Source organism: Protomyctophum parallelum (assembly GCF_964188405.1).
Source record: "Protomyctophum parallelum genome assembly, chromosome: 22".
In the NCBI taxonomy this organism is placed as follows: domain Eukaryota; kingdom Metazoa; phylum Chordata; class Actinopteri; order Myctophiformes; family Myctophidae; genus Protomyctophum; species Protomyctophum parallelum.
In genome coordinates this window covers 30934168-30956173 of record NC_139714.1, presented here as the reverse complement: position 1 = coordinate 30956173, position 22006 = coordinate 30934168, and the positions used below count along the sequence as shown (strand labels likewise).

Genomic DNA, 22006 nt, shown 5'->3' with positions numbered 1-22006 from the left:
CAATAGACCTACTAGACCCCAAGAAATTACATCTGGCCACAAAAGATCACAGGATCTTCTGAATGTGTCAAACTGACATATTGAACCTATGACACAAAGTGTGGCTTCCCCCACAGTAGGCCTCCTTCACATTCAGTAGATCCTGTGATCTTTTGTGGCCAGATGTAATTTCTTGGGGTGTAGTAGGACAGGACTATAGTAAATAATACAAAAATAAATCGCTATCGAATTCTGTAAAGAAATACATATTTAGCCCCATGTTCGAATGCCCTTGCCCCCCTATAAAAATACCTAAAACGAAAGAAAGCAGCAAATGAAAAACAATTAACACTCATCTTTTACTTTCTCTAATAACAACCTAAAACATGAACCTTGGTTGAAAAAAACTAAAGTTGTCCTTTAAGAAGATATACCTGACCTTGACAGTGTATCGTGAAAATCTGGTAGAAAGTCGTCGCCTCGCCGAATTTGTCATGTCATCATGTTTTACTAAACGCCAACCAAGACGGTTAAGAAATTGACGTTAAATTAAAAAAAAAAAAAGTTATAATTTATTGTATGATATATGTGGCAGGACTTTCAAATGACAAAAGGTGTAGCAGCAGCAGTAGCCCTCTGCATGTGGGTAGCAGAGCAGTGTAAACAGACCAGTCAGTCGCCCCTGGGCTCGCCTGTGGCTAGGGATACTGTGTCTGACGAGGGCCACCCAGTGTGTGAGAAGGGGCTAACAACTCATTAGCTCGACTCATAACTTTATCGCAGGATCTTAAGCCTCCTGAGCTAAAGGGAGCTCCCTGCGGACCACGTTGGGGGGGGGGGGGGGATGTGTGTGCAGCGCGGGTCATTGGGGCTGAACAACCGTTCTCCTTCTTTACTCTGGAAGAGTGAGCAGGGCTGTTCTCATTTCATGTCGTCAGCGTCACGGCAAATAGTAGAGCTTGTTTACCAGAGACAACTTGGAAGTCTCTTCATTCTTCATTCTTATTCTTGGTGGGCATTGGTGCTGAATGCCACGCAATGGAAACTAATCCCTTACTTAACCCATTTAGGCCTGACCTCAAAATTAAAAAAAGAATCTTCTAAATTCTCCCAGTTTTCTGAAATAAATATTTTCACGATTTTTTCAAAAATAGCAGACCTACAAGGTCATAGCGCGCCACTCGGTGGCGCGCTATGAGCTTGTAGATCTGCTATTTTTCAATAGCTAAATTATAACAATGTTTAAAACACCAAAAGGGGTTCCCGACCAAAAATGGGTTAAATCTGGAACTTATTTGACACTGGTGTCACTTAGGACAACTACTGGTTTGACTGTGAAGTGCATAAGCGCAGCATCTCATAGAAATCTGGTCTAAAATGCAGGGGGACCCGGTTTTTGAATCCCGGGTAGGACATCAAAGTTACCGATAGCAGCTTTATAACATGCATAAAACAATAATAAATTGCACTGACTGGATCTCTCATTTAGTGCATGATGGTATATACATAGCACATTGTGATGATTTCAGCAGTAGTGGTTGAACAACAGACACAAGAGAGAGGTAGGAATAAGTTTACTTGTTTGCTTTCTAGGTCTGATCTGAATGTAGTTGTGAGGGAGGGGGGAGGAGGGGGTTATTCATCTGTTTTCACTTCCAAGCAGAAGCCTGCTTTTATCATATCATTAGCATCCCCTTAGATCCTCCCGGCGACGTCTTGGTAGTGACTTAAAAGTCGCTATGCTTCTAATTCTGCCTGTGTTTGTAAATGTTTGTTGTATACTCTGCGGATCATCCTCTTAGCCCATTCTGAACGGGCACCCATTTTGGTGTCAGCATCATGTTATGCTTTAGCTATTTAAAAATAGCAGATCTACAAGCTCATATCGCGCCACCGAGTGGCGCGATACGAGCTTGTAGGTCTGCTATTTTTGAATAATCGAAGAACGACTGACATTTTTAGAATCTGATCTCAGGTCAGAATGGGTTAATCAGACCAGTGTGTGTCCAGTGGACACCTCATATGAATCTGATCTCAGGTCAGAACGGGTTAAGCAAAGCAGGGGACACACTGATGGTTGATGAATCCAACCACATTACTCTCTACACCAGAGATCTCTCTCTCGCGCACGCACACACACACACAGCTTCTTCCTCACTTTCCAACGTCCCCACCCCACCCCCCCCCTTCCCCCCTATCAACCGCTGTGATGAAAGTGATTTTTTAGTGGGTCCACCGAACCTACATACTGTACATAAACACACACACACACAAATTGCTGCCGTTTGATCAAGTTGGCGGTGCAGTGTCGTCGTACCCTGCTCTCTCTCGGGGTGCAAACCCATAACCTTGGCCAAGATGAAAGGACGAGGTTGTGCCCCGCATAAAGCCAACTCTATAATGGTGCCCGGCTGCTGCCTGCCTGCCAAATGTGCACATTAGAGACAGACAGAGGAGCTGGGCTGGGTGGTGGTTTAGTCCCAGTGTGGTTTATCTTATTACTAATACTAACACACCAAACGGCACTGGCCTTTCTATACTTAACTCATCGATTGCGCAAAACGCTCTAAAGCGTTTTATTAATCTCGAGCGCCGTCTGCGCATCACGCTCTAAAGCGTTTTATTGGTGTTTTTACTGTATACTGTACATCAACTTCTCTGACGCCCGGACAACACATAATGTAACACTGATCACCTCCAGAAAGATCCGCTGTGAGATCCGGGAGTTTAAAGCCCCCCACCTCCTGAAAAGAGGCCTGGTCTAACCACATTCCAGGCATGCCGTATCCATTACGACGTACTGGGGAGGCGGCATCGCCGTCCTGCACACGGCATAGACCAACGCAGATCAGGGGATCTAAAATGGAGCTACCCATTTTCTAGTGTGTGTGAAATTTGTGAATACACTCGATTACCCTTCCCCTCCTGTTTCTACATGGTTTCTCCCGAGGCATCTCTCCATCGCATTACAGTTTCTTCCCCCCCCCCCACTCATTCACACAGATCCACTCGACACAGCCCTCTCTAATTCTTTCCAACGACAACTCACCGGTCTGCCGCCTCATTCTCGGAAATATAAACCCGTATATAAACCAAGAATAATCTCCAACGGTCGATCGCCATTTCACGCACAGGTATACGCGAAACGAATGACGTATTCTCGAAGGACCGCCATAGGAGAAGCAGTATACATCTGACCAACTGTCTTTTTTTCGCCGTCGCGTCAGCCATGTTTGGACAAAGAAGCAGTATACTAGGCTAGCAGATATCACACCGTGGAACCCCCCCCACACTGCGAGTTGCGATCGATCGTTTTGCAGTTTGCAATGCTACTCTCATTCTCGGAAAAAAGATTCTCGGCAGTTGATCACCATAATCGCCATAGCGCCTTCGCCAGCCAATTGCAGTGATAAGGCGTCTGGGACGTAATCGACCCGTTTGTAATGGATAACTAATACAATCCTAAGCTGCGGAAGCCATCGTGTTGTCTGTCATTTTGTCGAAATCACAGCCAGCCTGGCTACGCTTATCGCTCCTGTGGTTCATGTCCAGACATGTCGTGGAACCCCCCCCCCACTGCGAGTTGAGTCGCTCCTGTGGTTCATGTCCAGACATGTCAACCTCTCAAGTCACTGTTATGCTATCAAACGATCTGTTGATTTTGTTTACTGAGACAATGATCACATATGTGCATAGAATCATCATCATCATGACGTTATCATGACAGGCAGATATAAACATAAATAAATTATCATATACATACTACACACTGAATGAAAGCCCTAAATGTCTAATTTTAGGAGGAAAACAAATAAAATACACATATCCCATATACTGTTTGTCAATACTAGACTATTGAATCCATTTCATTTATAAAATTCTCTTTTTCAGAGAGAACTTTAGCCCATTCTGACCTGAGATCAGATTCATACGAGGTTTCCACTGGACACACACTGGTCTGATTAGAGAAAGCATGGACCTATAGAACTATTATTCACAAAATAAGGCATATAGCGACATGTACATACTATATACCGTATGAAACAGAAGACTCTCTGCTTTCATAAGAAAAAAACTAATACTGTAATAATAATAAAAATCACACCCATGTGAAGTGAGCAGTGCAATGTTGTGAAGTGAGCAGTGCAACATTGCACTGCTCACTTCACAGGGGTGTGATTTTCATTATTATTACAGTAGAAGTATTTTTCTTATGAAAGCAGAGAGTCTTCTGTTTCATACGGTATATAGTATGTATAGGCCTTATTTTGTGAATATTTAGTTGTCAGTTCCTTGTCTTGTCTAAAATACTCTGAGGATTTCAGAAAATGCATGGACCTGAAGAACCATTATTCACAAAATAAGGCCTATAGCGACATGTACATACTATATACCGTATGAAACAGAAGACTCTCTGCTTTCATAAGAAAAATACTTCTACTGTAATAATAATAAAAATCACACCCATGTGAAGTGAGCAGTGCAATGTTGTGCAACATTGCACTGCTCACTTCACAGGGGTGTGATTTGTATTATTATTACAGTAGAAGTATTTTTCTTATGAAAGCAGAGAGTCTTCTGTTTCATACGGTATATAGTATGTACATGTCGCTATAGGCCTTATTTTGTGAATAATGGTTCTTCAGGTCCATGCATTTTCTGAAATCCTCTCTGGTGGGCGCAAGCTGCATTCAACAGCCAATTACTGACAAACTATACATGGGACCATGTGTATTTGTTTTCCTCCTAAAAGTAGACATTCAGGGCTTTCATTCAGTGTGTAGTATGTATATGATATTATTTGTGTTCATTTTTATATCTGTCTGTCAATGTCTGTCAACTTCAACCTTCCATATCTCTGCTGTTTTTTCAAAAGAGCAGCGTGCAGTGAAAAGCAGGTTTTAGAAAAAGGTCAATATCTCCAGAATGGAAGATGGTAGAATCATATATTTTTTTTTTAATTGAAGTGGACTAGTTTGGCTTCCTTTTGATTTATGCAATGTGCGATGTGCTATAAGAGGCCCCTCGCTGTGGGCCCCTAAAAAGTTAAAAAGTCCAATGTTAATCGCTTAGCAGAAGCAATCCTGAGTAGAATTTCAAAAGTTAGCAATCAATGTGTTAACGGTAACGCTTCAATATATCCGGTTTACCAGTCAAACACTGAAAAGTGGCAACACATTCTTTCTATTCTGTCATTCAGTTTGAAAGTGGGGCCAGTTCTGGATATGTTTGAATCCTTTACCGGCACCGCTTGTAGTTGTTCTTTGTTAGCCAGCTAAACTGTGCACCAAAATGTAGTGGAAATAATGACCATGTGTTGCCAGTATGGCAGGGGTACAGTGCATTTGGGCCTTGGAATCCAACTTTCCATTTGAATAGAGATCTGATTTCCAATAGCTTAGGATTGGCATCAGTTCACCTTTTTTAGCCTAGTGCGGAACAAAATACATCTTTCCAAGTGTATACTGTTCTGTATGTGTTTATAGAGCGGGACATCCTTTTAAGCCTATGTAGCCAGAGTCCATTGAGCTGAGGAGGTTAAAGTATCACACACACAGATATTTGCATTCCAGATAAGCCAAAGTAAAACAAAGGACTCCACCATCCAGATCTTCTGTACGTCGTACACAAAGGCTGCGTCTCCCAAGGATCGCCTCTGGCGGAGGGGGATGGAAGCAGAAATGATTGGATGACGCCGCCTAAGTTTGCGTTTTTATTTCAGGCCCCCCCCCCCCCCTCTCCATCTCCCTGTGGTCCCTAACTTAGTGACGTGGTCCGTTTCCTCCACATTGTATGAGCGGAGTTGGTCACGGTTGACTTAGTCCTACTCCCGGGACACTGAAGCCCCTAATAGACTCATCAGGAAGCTGGAAGGAGAAGTTGTGTTCGGTCATCCACAAGTTGGCCTCATTTCACCCGCGCCCCACCCCCCCGCATTCAGCATTCTGCTGTTCATTACTCCAGGACACTGGAGCAGGGTTTCCCAACCAGTGGCCCAGGGGTTGTCCAACGTTAACGGGGGCAACGGACAACCTTTAACACTTTGAGGGCTTTATATTAAACGATGACATATACCCAGGCTGCCGGGATTCTTTAACCCATTTAGGCCTGACCTCAAAATTAAAAAAATAATCTTCTAAATCCTTTCAGTTTTCTGAAATAAATATTTTCACGATAAAAAAAAAAATAGCAGACCTACAAGCTCATAGCTTGTAGATCTGCTATTTTTCAATAGCTAAATTCTAACACCAAAAGGGGTTCCCGCTCAAAATGTGTTAATTACCTTTGGAGCATATGCCGAAGTATTTGTGCCTTTTGATCCATGAAATTCCCCCTGAAAATAGTTCAATGGCTTGTTGTTGAACCGAAAAATTATCCCCCGTCGTGGTTGCGAAAGAACAAGCAGTAGGGGCTCGCAGAGCCCAGTCAAAACCACCGTTCACTTGCATTGAACTCATTTTCCCAGAAGCCCTTGCAGCCTTAGTGCACGGGTCGATTTCCAGTTTCGTCGTCGTCATAACGCGACGGCCTCGCCAATAGGTCCGCGACAAATACGCTATTTATTTTTAATTATAAAAGAATTGTGAATTAAACACACTATAAAACAAATAGCGGGGTTTAGCGTATTACGCAGGGGAAGAAGAGAAGTTAACCACTTTCAACCTGGCGTCCCTATTTTAGGCATCTCATTATAGGCAAGAATTTCCGAAAATGGCGAGAATAGCCGATCTTCAAGCTTACAATTGCAGATGCACGATTATCGGTCATCGTTATCTGTAATTTTGGCGTTAACCCCTTCTGAAGGGGAACCCATTTTGGTGTTAGCATCATGTTATGCTTTATCTATTGAAAAATAACAGACCTACAAGCTTGTAGGTCTGCTATTTTTTTTTATCGACAAGAACGTCTGACATTTTTAGAATCTGATCTCAGGTCACAATGGGTTAATCAGACCAGTGTGTGTCCAGTGGAAACCTCGTATGAATCTGATCTCAGGTCAGAATGGGTTAAAATAAGCTACTATGTGTGGGTGGGTGGCTGGGGGCGGCTCGCCCGAATCGGGCCGGCACCCTGGGTGCGTTCCTGTGGGTCTGGAACTCCCAGAGCTCTTTGTGATTTGGATAAGAAGTTATAGTTATTCATTACCTCGCCCCTTTTTTAGTGCACTGTTCAATTCTTTGCTAAAGCCTTTTAACACAATGGATGCGCGGCTGCATATTTCAAAATAATATAGGCGCTATAAAGTACAGCAGATATGGCTGATTTTACTCTGAAAAGCCTTCCATTCTTACCATGTGCTGGTCACGCTAATGTACCAGAAGCGTTAATATTCCAAACGAGAGGCATGCTGAAGTCAGAAATGTAAGACCGAACAGAAGACCAGAACCCATTTGGTCAAAACCATGGAGAGTTCCCTAGATTAGGAGATACGAGCCATTATTTTAGAGCCACAAACAAGGAAGTGAACGGCAGTGCGCATCCGAGAATCAACAAGGAGTAATTTTTTATTTAACCCATTCTGACCGTGCACCCATTTTGGTGTCGGCATCATGTTATGCTTTAGCTATTGAAAAATAGCAGATCTACAAGCTCATATCGCGCCACCGAGTGGCGCGATACGAGCTTGTAGGTCTGCTATTTTTGAAAAATCGAAGAACGACTGACATTTTTTAGAATCTGATCTCAGGTCAGAATGGGTTCATCAGACCAGTGTGTGTCCGGCGGAAACCTCGTATGAATCTGATCTCAGGTCAGAATGGGATAAAGTAAAAAGACCAAAGGACGCCTATACACGTCCTTAGGACCCCATGGTTTTGATATAAAAGACGTGTATAGACATCATTAGCAAAACTTGTGTTAAGAGCACTTCAGGGCTGTAAGTCTTCTCCTCTTCCCTCTCTCGTTTCTCTGCTTTCACTCTTCTCTTTCTTACACAATAAAACACGTTATGTACTTTTCTCTCCCCTCAGGAGGAGATCCATCCCTTGGAAAGTGAGAAAGAAGAGCCGCTTGCCCCTCCAGTCCCAGAGGAGAGCCACAAGTCTCCAGATGACTTCCAGGAGCGACGGGCCAAGGCCATCACAGCCAAGGCCCAGGAGATTGAGAAGGTGCTTTTTCAATCCATCTTATCCACGATTAGCCAATAATTGATCCATTTTACATTTCTTTTAGGTGTTTTTTTGCTAACCAACAGAAACGCCTGCTTAGTGCTTACACCCTACCAGGACAGGAATCTAACTCTCCTGTCCATAAGCTAGCAACGGATACGTCCCAAAGATGTCCCCGACTGTTATCATTTCACCAGCCCACTAGGTTTTTTAACCCATTCTGACCTGAGATCAGATTCATACGAGGTTTCCACTGGACACACACTGGTCTGATTAACCCATTCTGACCTGAGATCAGATTCTAAAAATGTCAGTCGCTCTTCGATTTAAAAAAAAATAGCAGACCTACAAGCTCATATCGCGCCACTCGGTGGCGCGATATGAGCTTGTAGATCTGCTATTTTTCAATAGGTAAAGCACGACATGATGCTAACACCAAAACGGGTTCCCGTTCAGAATGGATTTTAAATGGCACAGATCTAAAGCAAGAGAACTGTGACTGCATCGCTTTTCTCCTCTACGGAGCCACTTTGCAAGGTAAGCAGACATAATTGGGAGTAGGGCTTGTAGGATATGACTTCAAATCAATCATGATTATCTTTTGACAATGTCAGATCTACATCAACAAACCCACAATGTGTTGCGAAGCATTGTGAGCTTTTCTATTTTTGTTGAGGCGCGTCCAGCTTTTAGTTTGTGTTGTAGCAGTTTTGAATGGTACATTTTTTTCAGTTTTGTTGCTGGGGTGGTGCTAGTCAGGGCGGGGCCTGACAATAATATAGTATTTAATAAAAATAATCAAACCCTACAAACGGTGCATGTACCCTCACATGAACCCTTACAAATGTAGAAGCAGAAAACAATAAACCTGTCTAAATTTGTCAATAAACCAACCCTTAAATGCACAGTAGGAAATCACAACAATAATAAATAGACACAGTATTTCAAGTTAAGTTTTCTTATATTGAAAAAAAGTAGAGCAAGGGATGCAGTTCAGAAGAAAATAATCCAGAATCCACTGGAGCTACAGTAACTACAGCACAACTCTCCTCTCTTCCTACTCACTGCGCCTCCATTCCTAAAAACGTAACGGCGCTCCGTGCGTTGCTTGCCGCGAGTGCGAGAGTGGTTCTTAGTGGTTGAGACAATCGAGAGGGGTGTGTGTGTGTGTGTGTGTGTGTGTGTGTGTGTGTATGGGCGTGCGTGTGTTTAGTTTAACTGACAGGTTCAAGGTTGCTTTTAGAAATGATGGTGGCTCCAAATGGATCGCCACAGTGTAAACACAAACTTTGTCCTAACACAAACATTAAATGCCATTGATAATGAATGGCCATTTTTGGGGGGTAAACGCACACATTAAAAGACTAATGATTGGCCAGAATGAGATGATATGATGACGTATGATGATAAGAGCGCCTCTCACTTCACACGGGTGTGAAGTAGAATACAGGGTTGATGAGTCAGACTAATGAACTTGCGTCTCAATGAATCGATGAACCTACATACAGTACATGAGCAAGATTTAAGTGGGGACCGCACGTAATTCCGACGGAGCTGCTCCCGTGCTTTGCGTTTATGGTTCGGTTAGGGTCTGAGTTAGGTTGTCGTTTGTCTGACCTATGACTAGTCTGAACTAAGTACTGCACCCAGATTAAGTCTGTTCTTTCTAAATATTGGTTTTGATATATTTTCAGCTAATTGCCCAGCCCTAATTAGAACATCCTTCTCTCATCTCCTCATTGTATCTTAACCCATTTTGGGCGGGCACCCATTTTGGTGTTAGCATCATGTCATGCTTTAGCTATTGAAAAATAGCAGATCTACAAGCTCATAGCGCGCCACCGAGTGGCGCGCTACGAGCTTGTAGATCTGCTATTTTTGAAAAATCGAAGAACGACTGATTTTTTCTAGAATCTGATCTCAGGTCAGAATGGGTTCATCAGACCAGTGTGTGTCCGGCGGAAACCTCGTATGAATCTGATCTCAGGTCAGAATGGATTAAAGGCCATTCTAGCTGTTAAAATAATGGATGCTTTAGTTTACTTTAGAGAATTGCATGCATTGGCCTAGCAGTGTGGGCTGTGGACATAAACCCTCGTTTCCCATCCTGTAGTGTAGTAAGTCTTAGCAGCCACAGGCTACGTTCACTAGCGCACTGCTGGTGCCTGGTGTTAATTTTCCCCCTCCCTGACTGGCTTTTCTGTAACCGCCCATTATGTCCCTATGCCAGTTTAACACATTCTGACCTGAGATCAGATTCATATACAAGGTTTCCACTGGACACACACTGGTCTGATGAACCCATTCTGACCTGAGATCAGATTCTAGAAATGTCAGTCGCTCTTCGATTTTTCAAAAATAGCAGACCTACAAGCTCATATCGCGCCACTCGGTGGCGCGATATGAGCTTGTAGATCTGCTATTTTTCAATAGCTAAAGCATAACATGATGCCGACACCAAAATGGGTGCCCGTTCAGAATGGGTTAATAACCTGCATAGCTTACCCACCACAACCCTGCCCCAGGTCTTACCCACTACTTATGGCTACAGTACACACACACACGCACAGGCACATACCATACACAACACATATATAACAACACATGTATAATTATATTTAGTAAATATCACACGCAAACTCATGCAATCTGGTACACACACACATGCACGCACGCGCACATACCCCTTGTGCGAATACTTGGATTCACATATTGGGGAATCTTTATTCCATGCATGGAATGTGCGGGGACTTAAAGGGACACTTCACCCTTTTTGCAAAAAAATATATGTTAATGACGTTTAGAAGCTTTAGATCACTTTCCTGGGGGTCTTTATGTGTGTAATATGTGGTTTTAGTTATTTTAGATTGTAGCAGTGAGCCTGTTGTCTCTGATGTCATGGACACTGGTCTCACTACCTTCCTGGACTACAATTCCCATAATTCTTTGGTGCACTGCTCCTCCTTGTGGATAGGGGGAGAGCTGTCTTACTGAGACAACATGTAGTCCAGGAAGGAAGTGAGCCCAGTGTCCATGACATCAGAGACAACAGGCTCACTGCTACAATCTAAAATATCTAAAACCACATATTACACACATAAAGATCTCCAGGAAAGTGTTCTAAAGCTTCTAAACGTCATTAACATATATTTTTTTGCAAAAAGGGTGAAGTGTCCCTTTAAAGTGATGATGGTTGTAATAAGCAGTAGGGGGGTGGGGGGGGGACAGCGCAAGACATGCGGTACAATAGACTATTGTCATAATGTACCACATCGAACACGGCACCATAAATACACCCACACACTGTACCGGGGAACAAGAACACACAATGCACCAACACACACAAATCCTCAACACGCCTTTTCAATTTGAGAATGAAAGCCCTAGCAAAGCACCGGTTTGCCTGTCCAGTAAAACCGGTGGGGGGGGGGGGGGGGGGGTTGTGTGTTAGCAATGATGAAACCACCTCGAGGCCCTTTTGGTTTACTCTGCTCTGCTCAGTGATCTAATGAAGGCCATGCCTGCATCACTGGGCCCTACCCGCTGCTTAACTGGGGTCATAAAATCTGAGCCAGCTCTGCCCTGGAGCACACTCATAGGGGCCCTCACATAGAGCTGCGCCACAGAGCCCTCCCCGTGTCTATTATGGCAACCTGCTGACACTGCAGCTTTTGGCCTGTTTACTAGCCCGTCTCTCTCTCTCCCCCAGTCGCTCTCCCTTTTTTGCCTTGTAGTCATCTCCCTGTCTGTCTCTGCCTTAACTGTACTGTACAACCCTGCCGTACTGTAGCGAGCTGTCTCCTCATCTCTTTTGTCTGTCTATCCTTTCTTTGTTCCACTGTCATTTTATAAGCCATCCTGTAGAATGTGCAGAAAGCATTTTCTCTCTTCCTCTGTCTTTTTTTAGGCTCAGGCTAAGAAGTATCTAATACATATGGTGAATACATTTGAGTACTTAAGACGTTCAGGAACTACACTAATACTGCCAATCTGGGGAAATGTCCTGATTGGTGTTTGTTTCCCAGCTGGATTTGCATGGCACATATTACTTCGGTCCCGTTTAGACTGGCAGCTCAAATCTGATTTGTGGTCTATCCAGATTGGAGTCACATTGTTTTTATGCAGTCTGAACAGAAAATAAAAAAAACAAAACATGATTTGAACTGATTTTAGTGAACCAGATTTGTGTCACATTCCATAGCCTTGTTCAGACTGCATAAAACCAATCTGATTCCAATCTTGATGGCAAAATCAGATTTGGGCTGCCAGTCTGAACAGGGCCTATGTGACAGGTAAAGAACCAAACCTTGTCTCATTTTCTCTGGGCTCAATGAAGTATATATATATATATTCTCCAAAAATTATTATTACATTTTCTCCACCAGAGAGAGAGAGAGTATGTTTGTCTCCACCAGGCCGAAGGCATGGGGGGAGAGTATGTTTTGCACTCTGTCCGTCCGTCCGTGTGTGTGTGTGGGTGTCCGTCCGTCCGTCCGTTACCAGCTAATCTCCGGCACCGCTGGCCCCATCCATGCCAAACTGTGCACACACACTCCCTGGATGCCAATGACGAACCTCTGCCCCAAATATCCCACAACGGCCTGTTATAGCGCCACCATGAGACTGAATTTGGCAAAACACATTTCTGTAGATTACTCGTACACATTTTATCCATTTAGTTAGTACATAATGTTGCAAATCATGAACGCAGGGCCCGAGTGCAGTGAAACTGCACCTGAGGAAGCAATGCCACTTGACATTTTTCAAATCGGCCTCATGGTGGCGCTATAACAGGCCACGTCACATCTTTACATGCACCGATCTGCATATGCACAAAACGTGTGCACACTCCCTACAGCCCAAAACGTGTGCACACTCCCTACAGCCCAAAACGTGTGCACACTCCCTACAGCCCAAGGAAAAACATCTGGCCTGCATTTTTCAACTCTGCCTTTTCGCGCCACCAGGAGGCCCATTTATGTGAAACACACTTTTTTTTATATTAACCCATTCTGACCTGAGATCAGATTCATACGAGTTTTCCACTAGACACACACTGGTCTGATGAACCCATTCTGACCTGAGATCAGATTCTAAAAATGTCAGTCACTCTTCGATTTTTCAAAAATAGCAGACCTACAAGCTCGTAGCGCGCCACTCGGTGGCGCGCTATGAGCTTGTAGATCTGCTATTTTTCAATAGCTAAAGCATAACATGATGCCGACACCAAAATGGGTGCCCGTTCAGAATGGGTTAAGATTAATATAAAATCTCAAATATCAATCCTGGTGGAGACCTGTGCCCCGAGGGGGCACTTTTTCTAGTTTAATTTAGATTTAGATTAAACCGTGACAACAATGGCTTCCTTTATAGAACGCTAACTTTCCAGCAACACAAAGCCTGACGTTTCTATTAGCTTGGATTCCTCATCGATGATGTCACTGGTAGACAGGTTTATGAACTGCCCGCAGCCCTTTTCTGAAACACAAAGTAGACAGAAATGGTATCATATTAGCATTAGTAAGGACCAATTATATGAACATAGGTTGAAAATGGGAGAAGTAGTCATTTACCTCCAGTTCTCAAAATCTACTACGCAGCCCTCCTAAACATTAACCATATACCCATCGACGTAGGTCACACATTGAAGCTCAGCAATATCTTCTACAAACTACAAAGCCTACACGGACACAGGCTTGTGGAGCCTTACGCTCCATATCTCCTATACATCAGAGCCAGCTGTCTTTCCCTGTGCCACATTTCACTAATGTGTACTTTCCATCATCTGCTAGCCAACAGAATACGCAGCACCGTAGCCAGAGTATGCAGCGCTGTGTGAGTGTTTTTCGCTGTGTGTTTGTATAGCTAAGTGAACCTGGCCCGTTGTAATTCAACCTGAGCTCCGTTTCTCACTGACAGAGTTGACTCTGGCTGTGGGCACATTCTGACCGCTTGTAGTGAGCGACAAGTAACCAGAGGCACAAGATGGGGGATTAGGTAGTAGGTACTATTCATTACAGTGTCGCGGTTATGCGATACAAATCGGATTTCATTGCACTCGTGAAACAGTATAAATATTGTGGTTGTTATAGTCGGGGCACTACGTGTTTGTCAGAGACGATGCAGCTAAGTGAGCCAGCCAACGGGCCGTCTGTGATCGCTGTAGCAGGCGGCCACTAGAAAGTTCATGAGTCTTGACTCCTGTGACATCATCCATCAGCGGTCTATCATCAACCGAGTTCCTGAGAAAACAGATGTCCCCCGTATACTCTCATTATAACCACTTAAGCCCTATATAAATGATTTTGTCGAATGACAAATTGTGAAAATAGTCAATCTATCTGCTATCTTTGCTATTTTTGAAAATATGCCCGAAATGTGGTTAGGTGGAGCTGGGTGAGATGTCAGATCTGACATCTTAGAGTTGCTCTACTTTTATTCACCCCCTTTCTTCTCATTGTCCTTCGCGTACCGTCCACACAGGCTACATTCAGATTTTCATTAATTAACTAATAATTGTATATTTCATTTAACCCATTTAGGCCGGACCTCGAAATTAAAAAAAGAAAATCTTCTAAATCCTCCAGTTTTCTGAAAGAAATATTTTCACGATTTTTCTAAAATAGCAGACCTACAAGCTCGTAGCGCGCCACTCGGTGGCGCGCTACAAGCTTGTAGATCTGCTATTTTTCAATAGCTAAAGCACAACATAATGCTAACGCCAAAAGGGGTTCCCGCCCCAAAATGTGTTAAAGAAAGCTTAATTGAATTAATGAAGACTCATGTGAAAGTAGTGAAATGTCCACAGGTTTATGCTTGATGTAAGGCTGGATCATCAGCAGACCTAAGCTACGTCATGCCCTACCACCCAGGTTCAAGAACAGGTCCTTTCCTTCCTGATTGGATAACAGGGGAGGGGTTTCAGGAAGTGCGTTTGAATACAGGAAGTACAGTTTCGGCACATTGTTATCACAGAGGACTGACTTTCCCCGCATTCAGCGGGCGATTGTTGTGAGCGGCTGTGATTGGATACTTCCTCTGAAGAGTTGAGTAAATGAACTGTCATCGATGGGCAGCTTCTAAAGAACATTCATCAAAAAGATGATAAATGGAATGTTGTTAAGCTAAATTTGACCTGAACATGATTTTTACCCCATTTTGGGCGGGAACTCCTTTTGGTGTTTGGCATTATGTTATGAGCTTGTAGGGCTGCTATTTTTGAAAAATCGAAGAACGACTGACATAGAAACATAGCTTTTTCAGAAAACTGTCAGGATGTAGAAGACATTTTTAGAATCTGATCTCAGGCCTAAATGGGCTAAAACAATATCCAGATTATTTCAAATTTTGCCTCTATTACGATTAATGAACCATTTAAAGCTCGATCTTCTATTTGCAATTTTTGTATGCCCCTGTCCAAGATTTGATGTGTGATTTAGTAGGCGGGGAGAGAGAGTGAGCCAACTGACCACTGGGAGGAGATACTCAGTCTTTGTAGTATAGCCACAGTAATTATGCTGTGGTCATGGGTGGTGTGAACTGTGAAGAGATATGAAGGAGATGCACAGAAGTCAGGAGTGTGGTAAAGGGGGAGACATTGAGGAAACATATGAGAGAGAGAGAGTAACTGTGTGCAAACGGCAAACTCGCCATCAGTAAGAGATTCTGACACACACAGATGTCGTTGTGGGCCATGGGGAAAGAGGAGATGGAGGCATTACATTACTTAGCACTCTGTGACGGAGAGCTGTGGAGGGAGTAGAGGGAGAAAAGAGTGTGAGGAAAGACCTAACAGGCATAGAGAGTGAGAAAGAAATATACTGACTTAATGAGCAGTAGTTTTGCCTTAGGATGAGTCTATGACCGAAATGGTGGCTGCATAGAAAGGAATAGATAATGTGGGAAAGAGACTGAGAGAAAGCTATATTGCAACATATCTGGTTGGGTGAGGGATCGAGTGAGAGGAGTTGGAGAGAGACTGGAGCAAGGGAAATGGGGCATGAGGGAAGAAAAACCATGCAGCCAAAAAGAGTGAAAGGTAATGTCAAAGCAGGCTAGAGACACCGGGGTGGAGAGAGAGAAAAGGAGAGAAGAAAGATGAGTTGTGTCGTGGAGTATTTGGCGTGTGTCCCAGAGGCCTGTAAGTGAGTCTGTCCCGACTGGAGTTGACAAGAGTTCACATTAAGCCATGTCATGATGCAACGCGTCGAGCTTAAAAATAGCCACTCACTCGTGACTCACTTATTATTTTCCCTTGCTTTATGGAGAAAACCAACTGCAGAGATCGAATCCACCGTATTGCATCTGGCTTTGTCGAGCGTCTGTACTTCATACGAACACAGTTGTTTATGTTCAGGCCAGGGGGAGTGAAGTAATAACTCACTTGGTTAAAGATGTAAGACGGTTACTACGCTAATCGTAATGCCCACCAAGCGCATTCTGATTATTTTATGTATTTATTTTTATAGTGCACACACCGCTAAACTATTAGTGTTTTTCTCCCTCTTCCTTGAACTGCACCTGGAATCATCAAGTTCCCTAAAGTGCCGTAATATCCTACTAATAATTCTCTTACACTAAAATGGTCTGAAGGGAGTTTATTTATGCATGCATTCATTCAAAGATTAGATCCACCATCTGGCAAAAGTAATACCTGTTCCTTCAAAGTGATTAATATCTCTAAATCCCAACAAATTATGGTGCTTTTTCCCCCCCTTTTAATTTTTTCCTTTTTTGGAAAGTAACTCATAATGATAGTCTGAATCCTCCTATATTGAATGTGGAGCTCCAGGTAATAAATTCCTTCCTCCCAAACGGATACATGGCGTTTTTGAAGTGATTCATATTGAGAGCATATTAAATTACTCGCCTACTTCTATTAATGCTAATAATAGTTTTTAAAATCCACGTGGGAAAGTGCGTTCCGGAGTGAGAAGTACGTTATTGAGAAATGAGTGTGGGAAGGGAACACGTCCTGAGCGTGACCCCCGGGGGGGGGGGCTACTGGCTACATGTGTTTTTAATTACACTACACAAATGGCTACTGTAAGAAAAACAAAAAGAGACGAAATGTAAATATCATTTGAGCGTTGTGTTTTTGCGCTTTGCCCCTGCGGTACGTTCTCTTGTCCGTGCATGTTTTGTAGCTGCAGGTAAAAGACAGTCAATCAAAAACGGGAGTTAAAAGTTGTTGAATAAGTGTTCAGATCAGAATTTGTTTAATCTCGACTTATATCTGTTCATTCAAAACTACAACATTGAGAGATATAATAATTGTTGTTGTACTAAGTCTTGTTTTTCAGTCAACCCCCCCCCCAAAAAAATAATGTGTCCATATGGAACGTACCACTCAAAAAGTAATGCTTCAGGGCCCTAGCACCAGAGGATATTTTGGAACAAATAAACTATTTAGTAACTGTAAAATACACAAATAAATTCATTTCCAGTACCAATGCCATTTTACAGAGATGTGTTTTAAAGATGTATAGATGTATATGGATAGATTATATAACAAATTACTTGTTTAATTGAAAAAGTTTAAAAATAGTTTTCTGCAAAGCCTACAGTCAACAGGCAAAATTTCAACTGCATTGTTTGCGTCAGCCTATGGACTCCACTGTTTTATGAGGCTGGGTGTGAAATAACACCTCCTCTACTAGATTCCAACACCTCTCTCTCTCTCATTGTGCCTCCCAACACCTGTCACAAACGTTAAATGCCCCCAGTAAAAAATGTTTTTTATTGGTTCTTGGGTCAGCCTGGCCAATGACGAGCCATTTTTTTGTGTGTTTATCTGGTTGGCACAGAGTGGTGCATCTTAACACCAGAGTGACTGCTGATAGCAGGGTGTTTGCACCTAAATGTCAGCTAAAGCAGGAAGGAAGTGTGGTTTCACCTCAGTCTTCAGAACCCCTTCTCGGCTACATTATGACCTTGGACTATTGGCACTTTGAAATCTACAAACGGCCAGCTCGCTTTCACACCGTAGAGGTCAGGCCGGCTTGTGCGTGCCCTTCCATCCACAGCTAATCTCATGAACAGATTTTCTATGTGTAAATATTTGACACCAAAATGGGTTCCCGTTCAGAATGGATGAATTAATTCATAATCTCAGATCCACTATCCCGCCATCCCTCCACATTTGGGGCGAATCGTCAATATGTGTCAAGAGTTGAAAAGGGAAGCCACACCATTATTAGACCCCAATCTTGTTTTTTTCCTAAACGTATATCCCATTTTAAAAGTGCCATTCAAACTGTTGTTTTTACCATGTTCATGTAAAGTTGACAGGTGGTCTACATTCACCAGTCATAGCCAACAGGCTTCGGCTATACTGCCCGCCCTACAAAGCCAAAGTGCAGTAACTACGGACAAAAATATTACTGAAAAACGGGTTTAAAAACATATTACTGAAAACTGGGTTTAAAAGGGTTTCAACTGGTCAGCCAAATGAGATATCGGCATATACGTAAGTGATATTACACTAGTTGTCTTATCTGTTCTTGAGGTAATTGTTTATCCCCCAAAATCACACGGGCTAATTTGACTTTTAGTGGAGGAGCATAGGGAGAGATAAGGGTGATTTTGCGCTAATTTGTCTAAAAGCACCACGTTTTGCACAGATGTAGCCCAGGACATGTAGTCCAGGAATTAAGTGAGCCCAGTGTCCATGACATCATGTAGTCCATGGACACTTGGAAATACTAAAATATCTAAAAAACACATTACCCACATAAATCTGGTTGCAAAAGGGGTGAAGTGGCCCTTTAATGGTGGCCATATGGATTTGGCCACTGTGGCGACCCCAAATCATTTGAGGATGCACTGGGCTACAAATGTGGCGCTTTTAGATGAATTAGCGTGAAATATCCCTATGCTCCTCCACTACTTTGGGAAACACAAATAAGTCGCTGTGTCCAAAAACGTAGTTACTGCACTTTGGCTTCGTAGGGCAGTTTAAATCTGTCATCAACATAGTCAGCCAGATATTCCTAACGACAACATCCCCCCCCCCTCCCCCATGGTGTGCCAGGTGTACCGTCAGGACTGCGAGACCTTCGGCATGGTCGTGAAGATGCTGGTGGCCAAAGACCCCGCGCTGGAGAAGCAGCTGCAGGTGCCTCTGAGGGAGAATCTCGGGGAGATCCGAGAGCGCTGCCTGGAGGACCTCAAACATTTCATCAGTGAGCTGGACGACGCGGTGCGGAAGCCAGAGCCCAACGTCTGAAGCCCCTTGACACACACTTCACTCCCTTGTCGACGTCCAGTCCGTAGAGGATCAACCATCCATCTCCACGGTGTGGCCGGTTTGATCGATTTGGCAAGGAAACCCTGCCAGCAAAAGACTGATGGATTGCTGCGCACACAATGAAAGCCTGGACTGGAGGTTTTTTGTAGGTTTAGAGATGAACCAGGCATTTTATTGTCTACAGCACAGAAGCCTAACACCTCAGTATGGATTGACAATCTTTTGAGGTAAACAGTGTTAGTTTTCAACACAACTTTCTTTTTTTATTGCATCTTATCACTACAAGGCGTTGTCTTCATGATGTCCTTAGTCTTAGCTTTCGTTCAAACTTCATGATGCGCCTATATGGGCCTATATTTCACACATCTAATAACACTCATATTTCAGTTTAGATAGTTTTCAAATTGTAGGACCGGTATCACCTATTTTGTTGGTGTTTTAAACATTGTTATAATTTAGCTATTGAAAAATAGCAGACCTACAAGCTCATAGCGCGCCACCGAGTGGCGCGCTACGAGCTTGTAGGTCTGCTATTTTTGAAAAATCGTTAAAATGTGCCTCAAATCTTTCTGAAAATTGTCATGATTTAGAAAACATTTTTTTTTAATTTCGCCTGAATGGGTTAAGCCAGACTGAAATCAAATGATAAATGATACCATATTGCTCTCTGTCTACGACTGCCCCGTCACACCCAGCCCTACAAGCTAAAAGCTGGCCTTTGTGCAACACATTGTTGGCTTCTTTTTGGCTTTCATGTCTTTACACCATTGGCATAGCGATGCATAGGGCAATCGGAAAGTAGAAGCATCTTGCAAAATATAGAAAGGCAGTAAAAACGTAGCGGGCTGGAGATGTTCCGATGTGCCGCTATCCGGCTGTTTCTAAAAATTCTAAAGATGTCAGTCGTTCCTTCGATAATTAAAAAATAGCAGACCTACAAGCTCGTATCGCGCCACTCGGTGGCGCGATATGAGCTTGTAGATCTGCTATTTTTCAATAGCTAAAGCATAACATGATGCCAACACCAAAATGGGTGCCCGGTCAGAATGGGTTAATATGGTGAAACTCAGTGATTGAGGACTGACCATATTCACACATTTGTACTTTGTTATTTATGTCATACTCGTGGATGTGTGAATATGGCCAGTGTGATCGCATTCGTCCATCCATGGCACCAGTGAATCCAGAAATGAGATGGAGTCTTCTTTGTTCTACAAATGTACAGGAATGTAAATTTGATTTTTTTTTGTTTTGTTTGTCAGTCGTATGACTTGAAAAGTTGTTTAAAAAAAATATTGCTGTTGGAAAATAACATACTTTGGTGCAAAGCTGTATTTCAGTTTTTTCTTTGTTCTTGAAGAAACAATAAAGAAATATGTTTTTATTAACTTCTAACTCTTTATAAAATGTATATCTTACATAGCTTATACATTTGTTTTCTCAACCAGTGGGCCCATTTAGTTAACCTGACGCTGCCAGACCCAAGAAGCTTGCTACACAAATTTGTTTCACAGCTTATTGGGATCTGGGATCGCGGAAGCAAATTCGATGACGGGGCTGTTCCTTTTTTTCAAGATACTTGGTAGATGATTGGATGGGACCGTCTGTCTATCACCGTGTGGGCGTGCAAACACAACCAATCATATTGACGTGTCTATATAGCTTCACATCCGGTTTCGCCCATGTCCCGCCCTTAGCTCACGCTGATTGGTCCGGTACGGAACGGATTTTTGTCAGCTCAACTGCCTGAGAGATCCCAGATGAGTGCTGTGTTTGGGAACATGGTTACCCAATACCGCCCCCATCTGGCAGCGTCAGGTTACCATTTAGTTACCTTGGTGCCCTTTTCGGGGGCTGACATTGAATGAAATTTGATCTACAAGCTCAATGCATCGCAACACAACACTTGGTGTGCTTGGAGATAGGCTGATTTTGGTGGAGAGATTTGGACACTAGAAAAAGTGCTCCACCAGGTCGGGAATGTTTGTTGTGGGCGTGCATTGTTTGGTATTGAGTGATCATAGAAGTAGTTAATAGCCAATAAACAATGTCTTACAGTAGCATAGAATATAAAAAATCTGACGGATCCATCTTGATCACATGACTATGAAGATAATTTGTATTGATTTGTCTGATGTTTAGACTAATCATTGCTGTAATGTCTAAGTTTTGTCTGCCTGAAAACACAATTATAATATAGAGGTAAACTGTCCTGTGCAGATAGGGTAAAAAAACAGTACCATTGACATATACCCAGCTGGTTTCATACTCTCTCCCCATGCCTTCGGCCTGGCTGAGACAGTGGCTGCGGTTACATGAGGGCTTTTTCATTCAGAATGAAGACTTCAGAATGAATTAATTCAGAAGTAAGTTTTTTGCTGCGTGTTTACATGGGAAAGGTCATTCCGAATGAGTGTTTACATGGACAATACTTTTAAATCCCATTATTTCATTCCACATCAGGTTTGGGGCTGGGAAGGCTTCTGATTGGATAGGGGGTGGGGCGGATATGTTTACGTCCAGTGGTGGAAAGTACATTTACTTTAGTACTAAAGTACAATTTTGAGGTATTTCTACTTTACCTTCCAATTGTTTTACTTTTACTACACTACATTTCAGTAAAACAAAATAATAATAATGGAAAAACACTTTTATGCCGTATTACTTTATA

General features: G+C 42.9%; 1 protein-coding gene across 2 annotated transcripts in view; it reads left to right on the top strand.

Annotated features, from left to right (window-relative positions):
* pphln1 (periphilin 1) overlaps positions 1-19788 on the top strand; it is a 50069-nt gene extending 30281 nt beyond the window's left edge. For both annotated transcript variants that reach the window (XM_083757819.1, XM_083757818.1), the window contains 2 exons: positions 7950-8087; positions 19120-19788. In XM_083757819.1, coding sequence (XP_083613945.1) covers positions 7950-8087; positions 19120-19314 — 333 coding nt within the window. In that variant the 3' untranslated portion in view covers positions 19315-19788. The remainder of the gene's footprint in view (positions 1-7949; positions 8088-19119) is intronic.
* Positions 19789-22006: the final 2218 nt, after the last annotated feature.